At 37.5% G+C, this 20,400-nt stretch overlaps 1 protein-coding gene across 1 annotated transcript in view; it reads right to left on the bottom strand.

Moving 5' to 3' along the window:
* The window catches only part of ANKRD13C (ankyrin repeat domain 13C), a 28,984-nt gene that overhangs the window by 7,468 nt on the left and 1,116 nt on the right, over positions 1–20,400 (bottom strand). Inside the window, exons 2-10 of the mRNA XM_049808194.1 lie at positions 14,664–14,705; positions 10,702–10,806; positions 9,662–9,747; positions 8,092–8,137; positions 6,320–6,386; positions 3,690–3,834; positions 2,774–2,905; positions 1,673–1,834; positions 832–911 (exon numbers count right to left, since the gene is read on the bottom strand). Of these exons, the coding sequence (XP_049664151.1) occupies positions 832–911; positions 1,673–1,834; positions 2,774–2,905; positions 3,690–3,834; positions 6,320–6,386; positions 8,092–8,137; positions 9,662–9,747; positions 10,702–10,806; positions 14,664–14,705 (865 nt within the window). The remainder of the gene's footprint in view (positions 1–831; positions 912–1,672; positions 1,835–2,773; positions 2,906–3,689; positions 3,835–6,319; positions 6,387–8,091; positions 8,138–9,661; positions 9,748–10,701; positions 10,807–14,663; positions 14,706–20,400) is intronic.

The raw sequence follows: 20,400 nt of genomic DNA, 5'->3' as shown, positions 1-20,400 counted from the left end.
CCAAACAGATCCACGTGCCTTTTTACTAAACCTGTACTGTAATATCATCATATTCCCTGGTAATATCTGACTATAGGCTAGCCTAGTATCTTTGGAGAAAGGACTTTTAACCATTGTTACTTATGTGACACTCAGTACATTTTTTCGTCCTTCTATATTCGACAGTTAGACAGCATGCAGTCCTAGAAAATAAACTCAACTGCTTCCATCTTCTAGAAATGAAGCTACTTTAAATTAATTTAAATTATAGCTGTTGCCTACCTAGTTACACACCTAGAGGAGAGTACCTTGCAAAAATCTAGACAGTTCCAAGAGATCTGTATGTCCTTGTATTCCAGAAGTGTGCATTTTTATACACTGCCACTGCTCCTACAGTCTCATTAAATCATAAACTTTTGTTTTAAACATGGTCAACTGGATTATTTATTACTATCCTAAGTAAAGATAAATGAGTTACAGCAATGAATTTGTCAGAAAACCTTCCTTAAGAAAAAAAAGCCATCTTAGATGTGCATATTTTCAAAATGTTTAAATTTCAAGCCATGGGTCTCAGGTCGACACCCATCCAGTATTTTTATCACCAGTTGATGCAATAATACTGTTTATGTATATAGGCATCAGCTTCCCAGTCAGCCTACTGAAGAACGTTAAACATCTGAGACATCAAACCCAACACTCCTCTGTCCCAAGAAAGCTATAAACAAAAAGCCACCTACAAAGTGGAGAACACGAAAAAAACCCAAACAAACAAAAAAACCCAAAACCACCACCCCAAACCAAAAATCTAAAGGTGTCTGTGGAAGTTAATGTCAACGAAACAAAAATACTTACTTTCCATTTTCAGCAGATATGTACTCTTCCCATGTAATTGTATTGGGTGACGGCGGCGTAAGTGACTGCCGTCTGACAGGCTGTTCAGAAAAACATATCTTAACTGTTTATCTTTCCTTATATTCTCTTAGAATTTTGCCATTCAAAAGATACAACTGTACTTCAATTCTACAAAGAACAGCAATACAGTCTATCTAGTTTGTAGCTGATAATTCACTGGGCTTTTCCATCTCCTGCTCTTGCTCTCATAGTCTCCATTTAGGTATTTGGCCTCAAACTGTATTTTACATAGAAGTTGGCTGGTTTAATACATCAGTTAATCAGTTAATTCAAGTGTCTGAATGACAAGTAACAAAGCACAAGCTAATACAGAAATAAATTATTCATTTTTAAAAGCCTGTATGCGTGTTCCCAGATGATGTCTGGCTCATTCTGAATAGCTCTTGATTTCATGGTGATAATAACAGGTTTAGTCCACTTTAATGAAGCTGAAGGAAAACTCGATTGAAAAGAAAACCAGAAAGGCATTCTAAACATTAAACATTTGGTCTAAAAGAAGTTAAAGTGATTTGCCACAGCCAAAACCATCATCTTTTACTAAGAAACAAATTAAGACTGAAATATCCAATATAATCACAGAAATTCCTCAATGTGTTCACTAATCAGGATAATTCATTAACGTATCACCATGATTATACTCGTAGGTCATATTTATTATTTTTAAATTAAGACAATCAAAACAGAATAAAAACATTATCTATAGATTTTGCTAAATGACTGCTGTGAAAGATTATTCTCCTATGCAAAAATTCACATACTGTGAAGAATTACTTAAGTATACCTCAAAATTTTGTTCCATTAAGTTGCCACCTTTACTCAGGCTCTCCATGATAGCTTTATTTCGAAGAATATCCTCCTCACTGAGATGTTCTCTTCTTTTCCTTGATTCTAATACAAGTCCATTAACCAAGTAGAAATCTGCCAAGAAGTTTCCTACTCTTTCCTGCATGAAAGGAATCAGGCATTAATGACCCAGAGAAGATAAAATAAAAACATTTAAATTCTTGCATATCCAAATGATTGCACTTCAGTGCAGATAGATAACTTCAGGATTTAAATGTTGTAATTTACACAGCCAACCACAAGGGCTCTCAGTGGACAATCCCAGTAAGGTTATGTATAGCACAAACACAAGAACTCTATCAGGAACAGAAATTTCATATCAATGGAAACTTTAAGACAGAAAAGATTGTTTAAGAATTTAAGGGTCGCCAAGGGAAATCTGACTAAAATAACCTTTAACAGCAAGCTGCGTTAAAGGGTGATTTACACATGTAGAATATGGATTTGGTATTCAAAAGGAAAAAAGTTCTGAAACACTAGCTTAGATGAAAACTTGTGATGAATGGCACTACCTGAACAGATCCAGATGAAAACAAAATCCTTCTGCGCTAGTCACAAGATAGCAATTTCCTACTCAACGAAGTTACAACGGTGGCTGTTTCAATTTTTTCACAGCTGAGAACTTGCACCTCGGTCAGACCGATAACACGGAAAGGAACACCCAAAGGAAACTACCCAGAACACTCCCATCTTCCTGCATTTCTCCAACACAGGAGCACAGCAAATCCTTACTGCATGCCCTGCAATGAATTTGCAGAGACCATATACTCCTACAATAAAGTAATTTTCAATACAATCTGTTCTCCCACCTGCCCAATAGCTACACTTTCCAGGCTACTTTTTTCTTATGAAGGCAGTCTATCACATACATTCTATGTGGTCAAACTAGTGACAATTGTGGGGCATAAGGAGAGACATTTTTCCCCCACACTGAACTTCTTATTCTTTTACTCCTTATTTCTTCCCAACCACATCATCCTAAGGCTGTCTGAACTATTTTGTCTCCAGTAAAGCAGTCTCTGATTTTCTTTCAGCTTACTGTTTTGTCTTCTCGAAAAAGCCATCCTGTTTGGGCACGTGTGAAGGTAATTGATTTGGTTGATAATGTTGCTGAGTAAATATCACTGCTCATCAAAATGTCAACCTCTTCTTCTGTTTCCATCTCAGATTCCTAGAAGAAAAATTCCCAAATACTGAACAGAACTTAAATAATGAGTACTACTTCTTCTTAAAAATAAATAAATAATAATAATAATAATAATAAACCAATAAGTCTTTTCCTTTGGAACTTTTCCCAGAACTAGCATTTCCTGAATCTTCAAACTGTTTTATAGAAGCTCTGGCCAAATGGCTACCAGACAGTTTAATCTTAAATATTATGCAAATAAAACATCCAAGTGTGATTTATCCAGAAGCTCAGCAGCCACACCTGTTCCACAGGTCAAGATCCATATGCTTAAGGGATTGGTGGATAAAGCTATAATTAAAAACTTGACTAAACACAAGGGGTCCAATGAGTCATAACCTTGCACTGTTAACAGCTAAAGTGGCCACAGAGTGACTAAATGAATGCAAAGCAGTGGCAAGCAACTTTGAAAACCCACCTGAGGAAACCTAAGTTAAGCCCACTGGAAAGATTAAAAGTAGCACGTGTCAGAACTTAGAACATATTTGCCTATTCAGAATGATAAAAGATTTTTCCAAAAGATTCATATTCTAGCTTTTTCCTCATTTAGAAGTCTGTATTCAAAAGCACTGTTTTTCATAACAAACTTTTATGTTACCTATACAGCTTAAGTTGTAACAACTGAACAAAAAATTCTTTGGTTTACATTTCTTTGGAGCTTGTTTGGGTCTTTTTGAGAGGCACATTTCTTTTAATAAAATAAGTCAGACTTCTGATGTGAAGTAAAAGCTTGAGGTATTTCACGGCCTATGTTCACACAGATCTTTACCTCATGATGTATTCGCTGGTAAACTTTTTGTTCATTGTCTAAAACTACAAAAGATTCAGAGGGTGCAGCATCACCATTAAAAATGAAGCTTAAATCCCCTCGTTGGCACTTCATGTCGGTAAAGTCTATGAGAGTTGTGTCCAGCCTGTGAAAATATACCGATACTTTAAAAGAAGTTACCCATAAACACTCAAACACATTAGTAAGTTCAGTTTGCAAGCAGAAACTTTTTTTTTTTTAATGACAACCAAACACACTAAGGCTTAAGTTTTCATACAATATTTTTTAAGTGAAGCCTGTACACAGAAATGAAAAAAAAAATGCTATTAACAATTAATGTTTCACATTTTAACATCTCTACCATTATAAATGCATTCCAAACTATTCTTACACTAAACTCATAGGAAGAAGTAAAGCTTTCATCAGAAAACTTTATTTCAAAACTGCCAGCATGAGGAAGTGACAGGATTTATATAGCCAGTATGTGCTGCATGTTGAGAAATACAACTACTCCATGTGATCAGCACCCTATCCTACAAGCAGCAGCCACTGATTTGAGTAACAATATTAGGACATGACCCAAATTACAAAAAGGACTAAGAAACAGACGGAATTTTTTTTATTTTACTTATTTTAGTTGCTATTTCTATTTCTTCCCCCTCACCAACACAAAACAAATGCTTCTGCTGACCTGAATAACTGCAAGATGGAGCCAAGGACAAAGATCTGTCTAGCAATTCATAACCATTATTGCTCGAATATTGACTTCTTTAACAAAGATGGTTAAAGAGCCTGAATTCAGTGACCACTCCAGCTCTAAGGGGTGATTGCTTAATACTCATCATATATTGGCCTCTGATTTCAAGAAAGAATCTGTAGCTATTTTCACTCAGTGCCAGTCTCATACAAGCAGGGGACACAGAAATGAGAAGGAAAAAAAAAGTCTCAGACTCAAATTTGACCTAAAAAGTCAGTTCACACACCTATGCTAACAGATTTAATAGAACATTTTCTACAGATTGAATCTTCTGAATCATATTCTTGACTGTCTGTTTTAAACTTTGGAACCTAAAGAAAAAGACAGAAAAGACATTTGAATCCAAAACCCTGAACTAAACCAGTTAAAGAGCTGAGTTTGGGAAGACTCCTGGAAGCTCTCTATTGACTTTGTGAATCTGTCACATTAAGCATTTTAAAAAGAGAAACTATGCCACTTTTTTTTAACTATGCAGACTGGAGCAGCAACATTTCTTCACAAAATACTGAAAGCTCATGTATTTGAAATTGTGTTAAAAACATCAAATTCTTATTTTTCAATTAATCATGTCATGTCTGGTAGATAAAGCCTTACACAGCTTAATTGCTTTTCTTTTGTATTTTAAGTGACTCAGGAACCGAAGTTAAATTCGGACCAATAGAGACAAAAAGACAGTCTGAAGTTCAAACCACTTCTTGCCTCTGAACGCCAACATACAAACACAATGCAGTTTCACAAATGCTTGCAGACTCCTCAGTGCCCACTGGCATCCAGCATTTTCACTAACATGCAGATATTTATGACTTAGATAGCACTGCGAGGGTCTGACTAATTATAGCCAACATCTCAAAACATTCGTTAAAAAATTTTGGTAGGGAAGATGGCCTCTGTAGAAGCACCGGAGTTGGGACCATGAGAAGAGGCACGATGCACGCACCAAGAAGAAAGGTCTGAAGTAGGCATGACCAGCGCCACAACTGGTGATCTCTCTCCCTCCCACCCCCCTCACCCCCCACTTCTAAGTAGCCTCTAAGTTATAGTTAAAATCGTTAAGTAACTATCCTGGCTTTGGTTGGGATAGAGTCAATTGTCTTCCTAGTAGCTGGTATAGTGTTATGTTTTGGATTCAGTATGAGAAAAATTATGATAACACACTGATGTTTTCAGCTGTTGCTAAGTAATGTTTAGACTAAATCAAGGATTTTTTCAGCTTCTCCTGCCCAGCCAGCAAGAAGGCTGGGACACAGCCAGGACAGCTGACCCAAACTGGCCAAAGGGGTATTCCATACCATTTGATGTCATGTCCAGTATATAAAGTGGGGGGAGTGGCAGGGTGTGGGGGGGATCGCTGCTTGAGAACTAACTGGGCATCAGTTGGCAGGTGTTGAGCAATTGCATTGTGCATCACTTGTATATTCCAATCCTTTTATTATTATTATTATTATTGTCATTTTATTAGTGTTGTTATTATCTTTATTAGTTTCTTCCTTTCTGTTCTGTTAAACTGTTCTTATCTCAACCCATGAGTTTTACTTTTTTTTCCGATTCTCTCCCCCATCCCACTGGGTGGGGGGGGAGCAAGGGAGCAGCTGCGTCATGCTTAGTTGCTGGCTGGGGTTAAATCATGACAGTAACGCAAGGCCAACCTTGACTTCCCATAAAGTCGCATACCTTAGGTAGATCTAGTTGTGAAAGTGCCATCGTTTGTGGAATATTTGTTGCTATAGAAGTTTCCCATTAAAGTTGATGTTTACGTATGGACCTCAAGTGCTATTTCACTTTAATCCACACCAAGGGGATTTGCGGATCTGAGTCACTCCCCCCTCCCCAGAGGTGGGACGTGACAAACACGCACTGTAAAATCAGTCCTTACCTGATATTTATACCTTGTTTGTGTATTTTACATGCATCAGAAGGCAGAATTCGGGAAAGTAAAGGCACTAAAGGTAGGGAGAGAGAATGCAATTGGGACATTAAGGCTCTTCTGCAAAGTATTTCTATTAAAACTATACATCAGTTTGAATCTCAATGTATATTAATACAAATACAGCATACCCACTTTCCATCATAATCTCAATATAAATATAATTGACTAATACCAGCGTTATTTCTCGTCAATAACTGCAAAACTGATTTGTATTTGTACAGACTACTTTCAGCACCAGGACATAATTTAAAATGTCCTCAGCCAGAGCTAAATCATTTATAAATTCTAATAACTTGTCTTCTAGCTGTTTGAAATTTTATTTCTATGATTTGATAGTTTACTTATATAATGTTCCAACTGAAAGCCTAGCTGTAATTAAAGCAGAACACCCACAAGCAGAAAAAAAAAATCCAATGCACTAAGCTTAAAACACCAAGCAAACATTAAACAACCAGTGGAACTGAGAGTCAGTATAGTATTACAAGATGGATATATGAGACTGCAGCTGTCCTTACTCTAAAGAGGACCGTTTACTTTATAGCAATAAAACCAATTCAACACAATGACATTTCAACGCTTCTTTCAAAATAAACTACAAAGAATTAAGACCACCTGTAAAATGTAATTAGCCCAGACGACCAATAATTAGGACAGAAGCACTGCCCAGAGTATCTTTTTCCTTTCAAGAAAGAGAACATATAGAAAAAAATAAATAATGTAAAGAGAGGTGCAGTGAGACTCCTGGAGAAGACCCCCTAGAAGTTGGCTTTACCTCTGGCATTACTTTTTTCTGTGCAAATGTCTGACTGCCACCATCATACTCGGCAAGTCAGGCTGCAGTCTCATCACTAAGCAATGTCTTACCTTACTCTATGCCTAGCTCTACTCCCTTTTTTATGCTGACTCTTCCATGAAAGAGTCCACTCATTAAATGTGCAGCACACAGTAGGCCACCTAAAAAAATGAGGTGTTTGTTCCATATCTGTTCAACATTTGATGGCAGCCTGGCTGTTCATTCCTCCTCTAAATATTGGAAGAGGCATACAGTCAGCAAATACTTAGACTATGCCTATATAAAAGTATATAAAATTACTAACTTAAATTTCAACCACTAACATAAGGTATCACTTCTGATATTTTGACATTATTCAGACATGTTGATCATCATTAGTATGTTTTTGCTACTTTATTTAGATTTTGCTTCTACAAATACAAGGGGGTGGAAATTAAGAAAACACTAAGCATTATACAGTCACATAATAGAAACACTAAGGTGAAGCTAGGGTTTGAAGAACCTACACGTAGCTGCGCTTAACTGACAGGCACCATTCAGAGTACAGGCTGAAATTCAGGGCATTAAGTGCCCCCAGTGCAGTTACTCAACTAAATTGTTCAAACCACTGCTCTATAGTGACACCAATCGACCAGATAGAGACATTTTAAATATTTCACTCTTCTAATAATCAATTTCTTAAACAACAGCTTGTTCTCCCCAATATTGTGTCACTGAATTACAGAATAGAATTCAGCTCCAAAAATGAATAAGCAAAAATAGTTCAGCAAAAAAGTTGTCTGTCCCTTCTTTATAACTTAGATCTTGAGAACTGGATTGTGAACTTTCCAACATGCAAACCAGAAGAGAATTTAAGCTTGAGAGAACAAGCATGCTGAAGACTGATTCCATTATCTCTGTATGAAAGGAATATGCAATTGCTTACCCCAACTTTGAAAATCCCAGTGAAGCTCTAGATAGAAATCACCTAGCTGAGATGAAAAGAAGAATATATTAACAAGCTTTTTAGTCTAAATGACAACTGTAAAATTTGCTGAAAGACCGGCAGTTTTGTTTTGCCAAAGAAAACTTTTTCTCTAATGTTAGTATTTGAATTTATACTGAACTTAAACATTTCTGAAACTTTAACTAGACTAGAATTAAATGATTATAAAATTATGTAACTCATTTGAACTACCCATTTTTAATGAATTATTTTTTAAAATAATAATTTACAGAGCTATAAAGCCATGGATTGTAGAAGATTTATTGTAAATATGTGTTTAAAAAAAAGATCTATGGAGCTCTTTGCTGGCTTTGATTGATCACATCCAACCCCATGGAATTACCTGTTCTGGCTTAAATTAATAAATCAAGTTTCAGCTAGGAGTATTCACATACACAAATTTCAATTTGCCTTCTGGAAACATGCTTAAGTCTTTATATATAAACTTGTCTACCTCCATAAACACGCCAGCCAACACATTTAAACTGTATGCAAAGCAAAAGCAAAGGCAAAGTAAGGAGTGACTGGATTAAAACTAGCAAATGATGGTAATACACTGAGGTAGCCACATATTTCTACTCCATACAAGAAGAAAAATACCCAACTTTAGGCCAGGTCTTGCACCAGCAGGAACAGGGAACAGCAGAGCTGTTTTAGTAAGGCTATGTCTGCTTTCTGTTTGCTCTCACACAAAACCTGAAAGTTTTTCACTTCTAGACAGACAGCAGGTTTGGTTTTTCTTCCCTTGGATTGACGAAAAAAGTAGGAACACTGGTAGGGCGTATTCATAGAGTGTATCACTGACACAGCTTAGCTCAACTTTTCAGATATATGGTTTAATTAACTTAAGATAAACAGTTGGTTTTCTACAAACCCATTCATATTTTACCACTTGAGTAGGCAGGAAAAGCTCACCCCACCTAAAGGGAAATAAACACCTGCGTTTTATAACCATAGTTTTAGCACACTAGCAGCAGTTTGAAACAGAGGAAACTGAGCTTTTCTTCTTCATTTCCCTAAACTGAGGAAAGTTTCACTGTGCTCAAGAAGAATTAGCTGCTGCATGTAGATGGAGAATTAAACCAAAAATCTCTTTCATTACTAAGCAAGAAAAGAAAGTGTCAGTCATCATTGGTGACTATACAAAACCAGTAAATTATTCACCAAAACAAAAGATTTAAGAAAGCCTTCAAAATCTAATGAAATAAATACAGATTAAAACCACATTCTTTAACTTTTAGATTGCAAAGACAACTAGCAGGTCTGTCTTACATAAACCTTTCTATCTGAATTTCTAGAAGTTGAGAAGGAAGTATTATCTTAAAAATACACATAACTCTGTTACCCCTTAAAGTGGACACTGTAAGCCAAGACTGGTATTAAGAGGAAAAGAGATTTGTAAAAGCGAGTAAAACCTTTTTTACAGTTTGCCAGAGCATCCATACTCAGAATATAAGCCACTGCTTTCCATAACGATCTTCTGTTGTCAATACAACTGCCTTGAACTTACCTCTTTCAGGGCTTTTAATAATCGAGGTCGCTTTTCTTCAACACTTTCCCTGGACTGCTGTTTAAGCTTCCTTAGAAGTGCTGTAACTAAATAGAAATTAATGATAAGGTCTATTCTATGTGTTTGTTAATTACACGTTAGTGTTGTTATTTGACATCTTAAAAAAAGAAAAACCAATGCAAATATAGCATTTCATCAGACTTTGGAGAAATTCACTTCAAGTTATAGTAATTATACATAGCCCACCCTGATCACGACAGGAAGAAAAGCCTCAATAATTGTTTATAATATAAAGTATACAATCATATCAAGAGGTCTTTTACATGCATATTAGTAAACATGTGGGTACACATGTATATTATTGAACACGAGCCTATAGATCGCATAACAGCTACTCCCACTGAGAAAATTCTTTAGTAGTGAGGAGCTGACATGCAGAATGTTGTTAGTATACTACAAACTAGTACATTAATATTTTAATAGATATATAATATATTTAGTGAGTTTTCTGCTATGGGACATGGTAATACCAAATACTATTAACACCCACTAGTGAGCAGCAGTGGAATAATTTTTCCTTTACTACTTTGTGTCTGGAGTGAATAAGTAATCACCGTATTTGCCTCCTGGCCTGCTGAGATGCAACACAAAAGCATTATCACATTGTCAGTTGATATGCCAAATATATGTATGACCACATGGAGCAGTTCATATTAGACGATCCCATACATCTAAAACCATTCTGACCTTGTAACTCCAATTTTAAATACAGAACACTAATTTATAGCTTTTACAATCTCTTTAAGCAAAATCTTAACTCTGCTTAGCATTACGTATCCTAATACAATTTCTTTCAAGGAAATGGGCATGTATAGAGCTTTTTATATTGTATTTAGATATAAAAAAGTTTAGCTGATTCAGATAAACTATTCAGAGAACTATAAATAGAGTATTATAAAAAACCCTAGCTTGAAAACCTTTGTTTTCCTGTTCTGAATGAGGCTTCCATTTCTAATTAATTGCGAAGCAGAGGTTCTTACTCATTTGTCTGTCTCCATAGCTGATGGCTTCTGCAAGAGGGCTCCATCCCTGAGCGTTTTTCACCTTTACTGGAGCATTATGAGCTAAAAGCAAGTGGGCACATTCTGTAACAAAATAGTAAAAATTATTTCCAGTAAACATCAAGGATATAGCAATATCATTCATAATAAAGGAAACAATCATAAAGCAAAAGAAGTAGATATTCAAGATATTAAACTGTTTATCAATATACATATCTGGATTCTGACTCAAACTTTAACAAGCAAAAAACATTTACGTAAGTACTTACAGCACTTCCCTGTTAAATATAAGCTCTAAGCACATAATTGGTGATCAACCACCAATTACATAACCTCTGAAGAAATGTCCCTTCTGCTGCTTACATTTTGCTTTTTCTAAAGATGTTATTTCTTTACATGCATATACACACACACAACTATGCAACAAATATTTTTAAAACATTACATCAGCTCTCTCTACTTCACGCACAAACCCACGAACCAAGACAAACTTCCTGGTCTTCCACACGTGGAAGTTGTGCACAGTCTTCCCCCTCTCTATCTGAATCCCCCTTACCCAAAGGTCAATGGCGAACTGATTTGCTAGAAATGTGCATGGAGACATAGACATTAGGCAACTCTTGAGAACCTCGTGTTTATGGGAGGCAGAGAGGAAGCTGTGGCACTAACACATCCCTGTGTGCTGTAACGTCTTGTGGTAACATGGCATCTAAAGCGGGCAAACAAGCACACTCTGACCTAGGAAAGCCTCAGAACAAGTCCAAAACCGGCTGTACAACAAGTAACAGGTACTGTAGGACTAACAACGTGGGTATCTGGAGCACTGATGACAGAGCACACAACTCATGGTCCTGTGCTCCATCAATAGAGAGGTACACTTGCAATGTGCTACATTTTTCAACAGCATCAGTAACAGCGTGCATCAATGCTATCCCTGACACTCAGCATGCACACGCCATGCCGATAAAGCAACATTAGCATCTCATCAAAGCCACACAAGTTCCTAGCAGAGTCACAGCTCAGCTTGCATTCCCTTCTCTGTCTCCAGGTAAAAGGTGATGGTGGAATGATGAATAGTCCTTAGAATTAACGAGAGAAGAAAGCTTTCAATCTTTCCACGTTTCGAGTAAGCTGTCCTCATTTGAAATACCTCTTCAGTTTCTAACTACAGAAAGTGAAGAAATGTCTCATTAGAAATTGGATGGGCAGGCATGATGGATAGAGGAACTTCCTGGATTATTCTCCTACTATAGGTGTTACAGGAAACCATACTAGTCATTCCAGATGCAGCAATCGTGAGTCACTGGCAGGCACAGTGTTTTGAAAGGAAGAGATCCTTCACTGGTGAATATACTATCTTTTGTGGTAAATAAACAAAAGCCCTGACTACTTTGTCAGCAAACACAGAGAGGTATTTTTATGGTTGCTTAAATATAGTGCCTAACACAATAACAACACTGTGCAGTGAGCAGGCAAATAAGCTTGCATTTACTAACCAGATTACATTTTCAGTTACACAAACAGGATGTAAATTCATCCTGCACTTCAGAAAAAACTGGCTATAACATCGCTATATACAGCTTAACAGTCTATATGCATCACCCCAGGAAGACAGAAAACTGACCTTTGATATCAATGAGACAGACTAAGAAGGTGGGAAAGCACCTGGGGTTCTTGGTGGATCAACGACTATGCAGGATTCAAAGTCAAAACAGTAAGACCAGGTATTGTGCTGGATGTCATGCACAAATAGCCCTGGTCTAGGCAAGCTAGACAAAGGCTTACCACAAGCATCCTAAAGGATTTACACACAGGATGACTGACTATATGGAAAGAAGCCAAGAGGTGAACTGCAAACTGAAATCTCAAACATGCAGCCAATAAGAAAAAGGTTAGGGGGAAGAAAGGCCTCTCCTCTCCTCGCTACACTAAACACAGAGATAACTCATATTCAAGGGATCTGTCAGCACTGAATAGATATCCTAGAGCTGAAACATAAAATAACAAACTTTCAGGACTTAGAATAAATATTCAACCATACTGAATTAAAGTTGGTAAACCCTTTTCTAACAGTTTTATTAGAAGCAGCTTCTTTGATCAAAATTGTTTGTATTTATTAATGTGGTATGATACTGTTGTAGCTATATGGAACGTGTCCCTTCATGACAGCTAACAGCCTTTTAACCAAAACTACACAACCCCTTCACCCAACAGGGAAAAACTTGTAAATATGAACTAATGACTGTGACAAACTAAAGCTTGAAACAAACACTGCAATAAGGCACAACAGAAGTCATATACATAGCTGATCATCATTGCCTGAAAACATAAAGTAGTCACAAAAGTAAAAACTATCTTACAAAGAAAAATGCCTTATTTAAGGCTGAGAAATTAAAGAAAGGCTTCTGCCACTGTTTCCTTCTGTTGTTCCAAGCCTCTAGTCTAGGACCCTCACTGGAAAACAGCAGTTCTGATAAAGCACCATTTTTCTCAGGTTGAAAAAACCTCCTGTCTCTGACTTCTAGCAGGCAGGCACTTGTAAAACATATCTGCCTCACTGCTGTCTCAAAAAGTTTTTGCATATCACGTTTTTCTTTTCTTCCTTTTTTTTTTTAATTTAAAAAGTATCACAGGCTAGACCAATATTGGCAGATTCCAGCAAGCTCTACTGCTGCTTCTTCTGTATAAGCTGCCTCACTCCCTTCTTCCTTCAAAATTACTTCCCACTCTAACTCTCAATTATCTTAGATCACTTCATAGGTATTAGCAAAATGTCCTGAGACAACTTATTGCATTTCCTACTTTGCCCTCTCCAAATCTGCCAGGTGTTTCAGTTAACGACAGCTCTCTTGTGGAACAGTACCATGCCCCAGGCACAGGACTCCCACAGCTGAATGAAACCAAGCCATTCCTCTTTCAGCAGTGAAAAAGAATTTTACTGTCACAGAGACTAAACAATCATATTCCAGGTTTCTTCCCAGTCTTGAAACACATCTACTTCTATACTTTCTATCTGAAGTAGAAATTTTAATCTTGTGCTTTGAAATTCTGCTGTAAAGAAATCCTCAAAGGGTATCTGGAAAGAGGAGACCCATTGTGAATCAACAGGCTGCACAGTCCTACAGGCTGTCCTGTGCCTCGCAAAGGGCAGTCCTGACACATGAAGAAATCAGCTAGGCAGTGAGTCAGAAATTTGAATCAAGTGAGTGAAGGAGTATGCAAAAGGCAGGTGAGCGATTACATTTCCACTCACAGAGTCATTTTATTCTACAGGATGTTATTCTGATTCAATTCACTGGGAAGAAGCTAAATGGGGTTGTTCAACACCTCTAGTGAACAGATCAGCAACCAACACAGTGACACTAATAACCAGAAAAGTGTTGACAAAGAGAAAGGGTATCATCACACAAACAGAAATTACTAACCCTTCTGTACCATGAATTAACTGCACCTTAAAATAGAGATTTGCCTGGATCAAGCCCCCTGCCTACTACACATACTGAGTATATCCCCCTGCTTCAGCTGCTTGGATGCCAAAGGGGAAGCAGGCATGCATATGCTTGCCTCCACTGCTTTGAGTTGTTTCTCAATCTTCTATGATATTCCAAGTTTCCCAATTTCCTTCCAACTCTGCAAAAAGAGAGGAGCTGGGTCCAGCCACTGTTCTTGTTCTAGGCTCATAGAGTCCAACTGCTACAACTCCTTTCCACTCTACCCTGTTCACGACCTAGCTCCTTGATTTTGGCCTAAAGAACCGCTCCAATTTCTTCTTCAACTTTTCTCTTCTAAATCTGCGTGGCATCTTCTTTTCGGAAAACCCCAACTTTGAAATAGCTTGAAACACAAGATCATGTTCAGGAAAACTGAAAAATCTTTTTTTCCTCTTGCCCCTAATTCTTCAGGATAATTTAAGAGCTAACAAAATTAATGGTTTTACCTACCTTTATGTCCCAACATCACAGCAAGATGTAAAGGAGTGTTTCCTAAAACACATAATAGAAATAAAAAGATATTAGATTCAAGGTAACAGAATCCATAGCAATTCCTTCAGGCGTTTGCACATGCAACTCAAACATTACATGTTAAGAAATCTCAGTTCCATGCCCTAACCAAGGAACATACTAAAATACACCAGAGCAGTTACCTTTTTCTAAGCAAGCATTTGGATTATACTTGTTAAAATAAATGTATCTGAAACACATTTCATGGGCCAAGAGAGCTTTTTTTAAATGACATCTTGAACCTTACTCCAGTCAATGGGATCCAATTGTACCTTCAAGAAAGCAATAACCTAAACCTCTGTGCTTATCATGGTCCGAAAAGTCTGATATTTTACAAAGAATGACATATCTAGGTTAAAAGCTACTCAAAGATATGATACTGATTAAAATTTCAAGAGCCTATTTTATTAATTTTTCAAAGATTCAGTACAAAATTTTTACTGATATGGCATTGGACAGATTGCGAAGTAACAGTAACTTCACTACAAAAAAGACTTTTGGTTATTTTAATGCCTTGTTTCCAAAGAAAACTTCTGAGATTATCAGCAGGTATTACAAACATGACCCTATTTTCCTGGCTATGCGTATGACACATTTTGTACTTCTGTTCTTAAATATGCACTGTAAGGTACAGAGAGTTGTTTTTCTCAATTGATGCTGCTACCAGAATTCTGACGCATTTTATTTATGTAGCTTAAGGATGCAAAATTCTTCCATTTAACTGTATTACTCTGTTTGTATGTTTAAACATTTTCTTAGTGGAGTTAACAGAAAAGTTGCTGGAAAACAAATTTCTATTGCAATTATGATAAATGCATTTGATTTTGGGTTATTTTATAGTACCATGTTAGCAATAAGTACTTCCTACATGGAAAAGATGATGTATTGTATATCTAAAAGATGCAATCCAAAACACTGAGAGGTTGCTATACAAAGTAATTGCCAGCATACTACAGTATCATGGAATCTCTGATCAAGATAGGCAAGCAGTAAAAGGCAGAGTTTCTAAGCGGTTTTGAATGAGCTATTCAACATGTAGTACAAATTATTCTTGCAGGTCACTAGCAGTATCACAGACAGCTACATCCTAGTTCATTATGTACACTCTAACTAAGCCAACCTCAAATTTTCTATTAATAGATTTTGTGACATCTGTTAGTCAAAACATAATTTAGAAGACTGGATACAGCCATTCTTTTTTAAGTGACTGAAATAACATTACTGAGGAACAAACTTGAGAATGAGCCAAACCATGTACTCAGAAAATTAAAATTATGCAAGCCAGGGTAAATATTTTCCTCACCTTATCAGGCACTTCAATGGGATATATACATATATATAAAAATAGCTCTACACTAAGTTTTCTCTCGCATTAATAAACCTTAAAATTTAACACACACACCCTTTTCAAACAGTGAATAAAACACAGCTAGACAGCGCCAGTAGCTATGATAGCTTGGTATAATGGCAAGAAACAACAAAACGAAAGCTAACCAGGCCCCTGACAGCTTTCCCAAGAACTCTGCTGGCTTTCATTTGGCCGATAAGCAGAAGTATTTGTGTGATAACACACATCATTTCAAAACTCCTCTGGACAAGGTTCTGAGCAACCTGATCTAACGTGTTATCTCTGCTTTGAGCAGGAGGTTGGACTAGATCACCTCCAGACAGCAGTTCCAAGATAGATTTTTCTTTGACTCAGTGATCACCGAGAAGTCTGCAATTCAAAAATTAGGTAGGAAACTTGGATACAGCAGACAAGGGAAAGAAGCAGAGAAGCATGCAGAAAAACAGACAGTACAATAACCGATAAAGCACAAAAAGTAGAATCTATCAATTCCAGAAGAAAAAAAATAAAAAGCTATTTACGAGGAAGCTGAAAAGCGGTAATATCCTGCTTGCTGGTCTTTAGCCAGTAAGTCCCTGGCAAGAAGGAGTCTAAGGTTTAACAAACATCAGTGAGGTAAAATAAGAGGTTAGCTGCTGTACCAAAGGGAGAGGAGCCACACTAACAGGTAAGGCAGGAAAGCACCTTTAAGAAAGGGAGTAAGAAGGAGAGGCATGGCAAACACATAGAAAAGGGACATTATGAAACTTAGAAAGAAACGCTGTACTTCTACCGTTCTGGACTACCTGGCCCGTCAAGCCTTTTTTTCACTGCCCATGACAAACTCCTCTCCATACAACTCCTAACCTGGACGAGCCAAGCTCAGGGAGCACAGATGCAACAGTGCACGGCTGCTTTGGAGAACCAGCTGGAGCGTGGTGGTAGGACTGGGGATGATGGAGCAGCCTAACAACGTGCACCCACAGCACACCAAACCCTGTAAGCACCACAGTAATCTCACATACGTTTTAATTCCATCAGAATTCCACTGCTACTTTACAAAAGTACCTCCCTGACCCCTTCCCCAAAGGAAAACAGTCTCAGCACAAGCTGAGACACAACACTAGCTTTGGCACATCCAAAAATCAAACCTGGAATGGCAGTTTGCACAGTTCCATCACTAATCATCCATCTTAAGATCTGATAAACCTAGGGAGGTCTTGATACTCTTTGGGCCAAAGAAAATGGGTTTGATCAGTAGCGAATTTAACTCTGACTTATCAAAATAAGCCATCCAAACTATGTAAGGTTGCATGTTACAAAATGAAGAAATTGCGGTGAGGAATCACTCGGCTCATAGAATGGGTCCATGCAATCTTCAGGCTCTTACTTCCAGCAGGAGAAACAGAAGAGCTGTTCAAGCAGAAAGACTCCTCTTTTGTCTAATCATGGTCTTAAGCAGAGGTAAGCTTTCGCTCTGCCCAGGAAAACTGAGAGAAGACAAATGCCTTGGAAAAGATGAGACCAGTGCTGCCACAGTCTCCCACCTAGCAACAACTGACAACCATCAAAATACTGAGTAGCAGCAGCGGTACTTACCAGGGTCTGAAGCCAGCAGCAGCCAAAGACTTTCCATAAGTTTCATCTCAAAAACCTGGCTGGCTGGCAGGCACAACAGGACAAGTTAACTTCCACTCCTTTGGGAGAGATGGGATCTGAAAATGTATACCCAACCCCAGCAAGTGCTGAAACAGAGCCACGCTATCAAGCTCTTGCTAGCATTTGGATGATAGAAGTCACAGACTGATAAATTAATTAGTACTAGTATTTACAGGACTCAAAGGGAACTGCTCCAAGGGAATTCTATCACACTGCAACCTCAAGTTCCACCGATCCTAAAATACAAGTCATGTTTAGTTGCTTCATCATGGCAAGGACAGCTGTGGCTCCTCTAGAACATTTACTATCCAGAGCATACAGAATAATTCTAGGTTAAATTAGTCTGATGAAAAAAAAAAATTGAACTTTAATGCTAATCAATTTTTCCTAGCCAGTGCATAGTGCAACTAAGCATTTCTGCCAGGATAGGCAAGAGGGTGGGAGAGGGCAGTTTCACTTCTTTCAGTTCCACGGATTGTTTTAACAGCTTGAGGTTTTCAGTGAACCACAGCACAAGCCACAACAGTAAACATTAGATGCCACGAAAACAAGTAGCTTTACGCGAGACAGCTGCTGGAGAGGGAGAAAAGGGTGCAAATGTACAACTATGCCATTTATCTATGCAAAGAGAGCCATAATAAAAAGGGCACTATAAATAATTAAGTGGCTGACGTGTAGTTTTGATGACTTGCATGCAATTTAATCATAATGATAACCTGTTTGATATGATCATTTCTAGACACTGACTAGAACATGAATGGGCACATACTTGAACAGTTGCGATCAAATTCATTCTCTTTTGGCAACAGCTTGATTCATCATATAAACAAATCTCACATTTCCCTTTCATCTAAAGACAACTTCATCAATATCTATAGCTTTGGGAAATGAGCATATATGACTCCCTCCCCAAGTCATATAGCCTACGGGGCCTTATTCCAAGCAAGCAGTGATACAACAGTGCCTGAAATCCTGCACACGCACACCCAGGGCATGCAAATAAAAACTGTTTGTACAAAAACGTGCATAAAATACGGTACTTGTCCACACACACGTGCATGTGTAGCTTTCAACCGTTTGTTAGGCATCTGGCACACCTACAAGGAAGCTGAGTCTGTTTTCCAAGAGTAATTCAGCAAGAAGATTTGTCTATTCCAGAATACAACATGTTTTTATTCTGAATATGTGTTTAAGCTCTTCAATGCCTATTATAGTAAAAATAAAAGTAATCTAATAGGTATACATACAGGCTTCTCCCAAGAAGCTCATCATCTTTGGAATAATGACATTGGCCTTCTGATGGGTAATGTTTTTTGAAGTTAATTTAGAGAGCGAGGCAGGCTGCACTCAATTTACAGACACAGCCACTGTCTGTTTTACAGAACACCAAGAGTTTAACATTCTACAGGACCTGGCTTTTCTGCACTTAACCGCACATTAAAAATGGGACTGAATTATAAACAATAACTGTTACTAGAAGTTCTTCCTCCCCTCCGTCACTTCCTTACCATGTACTAGGATTCTTCGGGCTTATTTCTGAGCATAATTGTAAGCTGAAGTTATCTGTCCCAAATAACTCACAATCCAAATACATAAACAAGTGACAGATGGATTCAGGCAGAAAGAAAACAATAACAAGGAAATATTAGTCAGGCCTTTGGTATGTCAAGACATCAAGGGCTTTGTTGCTGGGGTTTTTTTGAAAAGTTAATAGCAAAGGAACACTTAAAGTAAAAACTTGGAAGAAGATGAGACAGAAATCCCCAAAACACTCCTATTCTAAACAGCATTGAAAAAGCAGAAAGACATTCATTTGAAATTTTTTTATATATATGTGCATGTGCATATCTATATATTAAAAAAAGGATGGTATCAATGGTTGTGATACACGTTAAAGATGATAGTGCAGCAAAGATGGATCAGGAAGTGCCTTCAAAGGAAAGATATTAAGCTTATAATGATGAGTTATTTGATGAGGAATCAGAGGAGGTGTAGGGGAGAAGTCAGCAGGAGAAATACACCAAGTGAGAAAATTTCTTCCCAAGTCTGTTGCTTTCATTCTACTGCTATTTGCTGCGACATTTGGAATGAAGATGACAGGATAAATATATCTGTAGCTATATTTACTACAATGTACTTAGAAAAATGTTATGACAGTTGTAAGAAATACTCCTCCCCATCTTGATTGAAACAACTGAGCTGTACATTACTCTGCATACATTAGTTTGTGTTTCAGAGTGCCCAATGTTATTGCGGACATGGCTTTTAATTTCCAATTACATTATTCTTCCCAAAGACTGCTCTACCTTAATTGCATTATGTAAAATAAAAAGGAACATTAAGTAAAACAAAGGGAACATTTATCTCTTAATCGGAAAAAGAATATAACTGTACCCTTCGTAACTGTACTTCTCCAGATACCACATACGGTATAACTTAGCCTTCTGCAGCAGAAACCTATCACGTTACTCTTGAAATAGGTAGGAAACGTAGAGATGGAAACTAACCATGAAACTTAAGCTGACGTGACAGGCTGATTTATTTTTTAACAATGTAAAATATTCCCCCAATTAAACGTATTATTTTAAAGCGTTCTAACAAGATTTTAAAGATCTATGCATTACAGAGTAGCACGAGGATCATATTTTCACCTCTGCTACTGCCACTTCTATGCCCCAAGCAAGCTTGCAG

Source organism: Accipiter gentilis, chromosome 8 (assembly GCF_929443795.1).
Source record: "Accipiter gentilis chromosome 8, bAccGen1.1, whole genome shotgun sequence".
Taxonomy (NCBI): Eukaryota; Metazoa; Chordata; class Aves; order Accipitriformes; family Accipitridae; genus Astur; species Astur gentilis.
The sequence above is the reverse complement of the archived record's forward strand: the minus strand, read 5'-3'. Positions and strand labels throughout refer to the sequence as shown.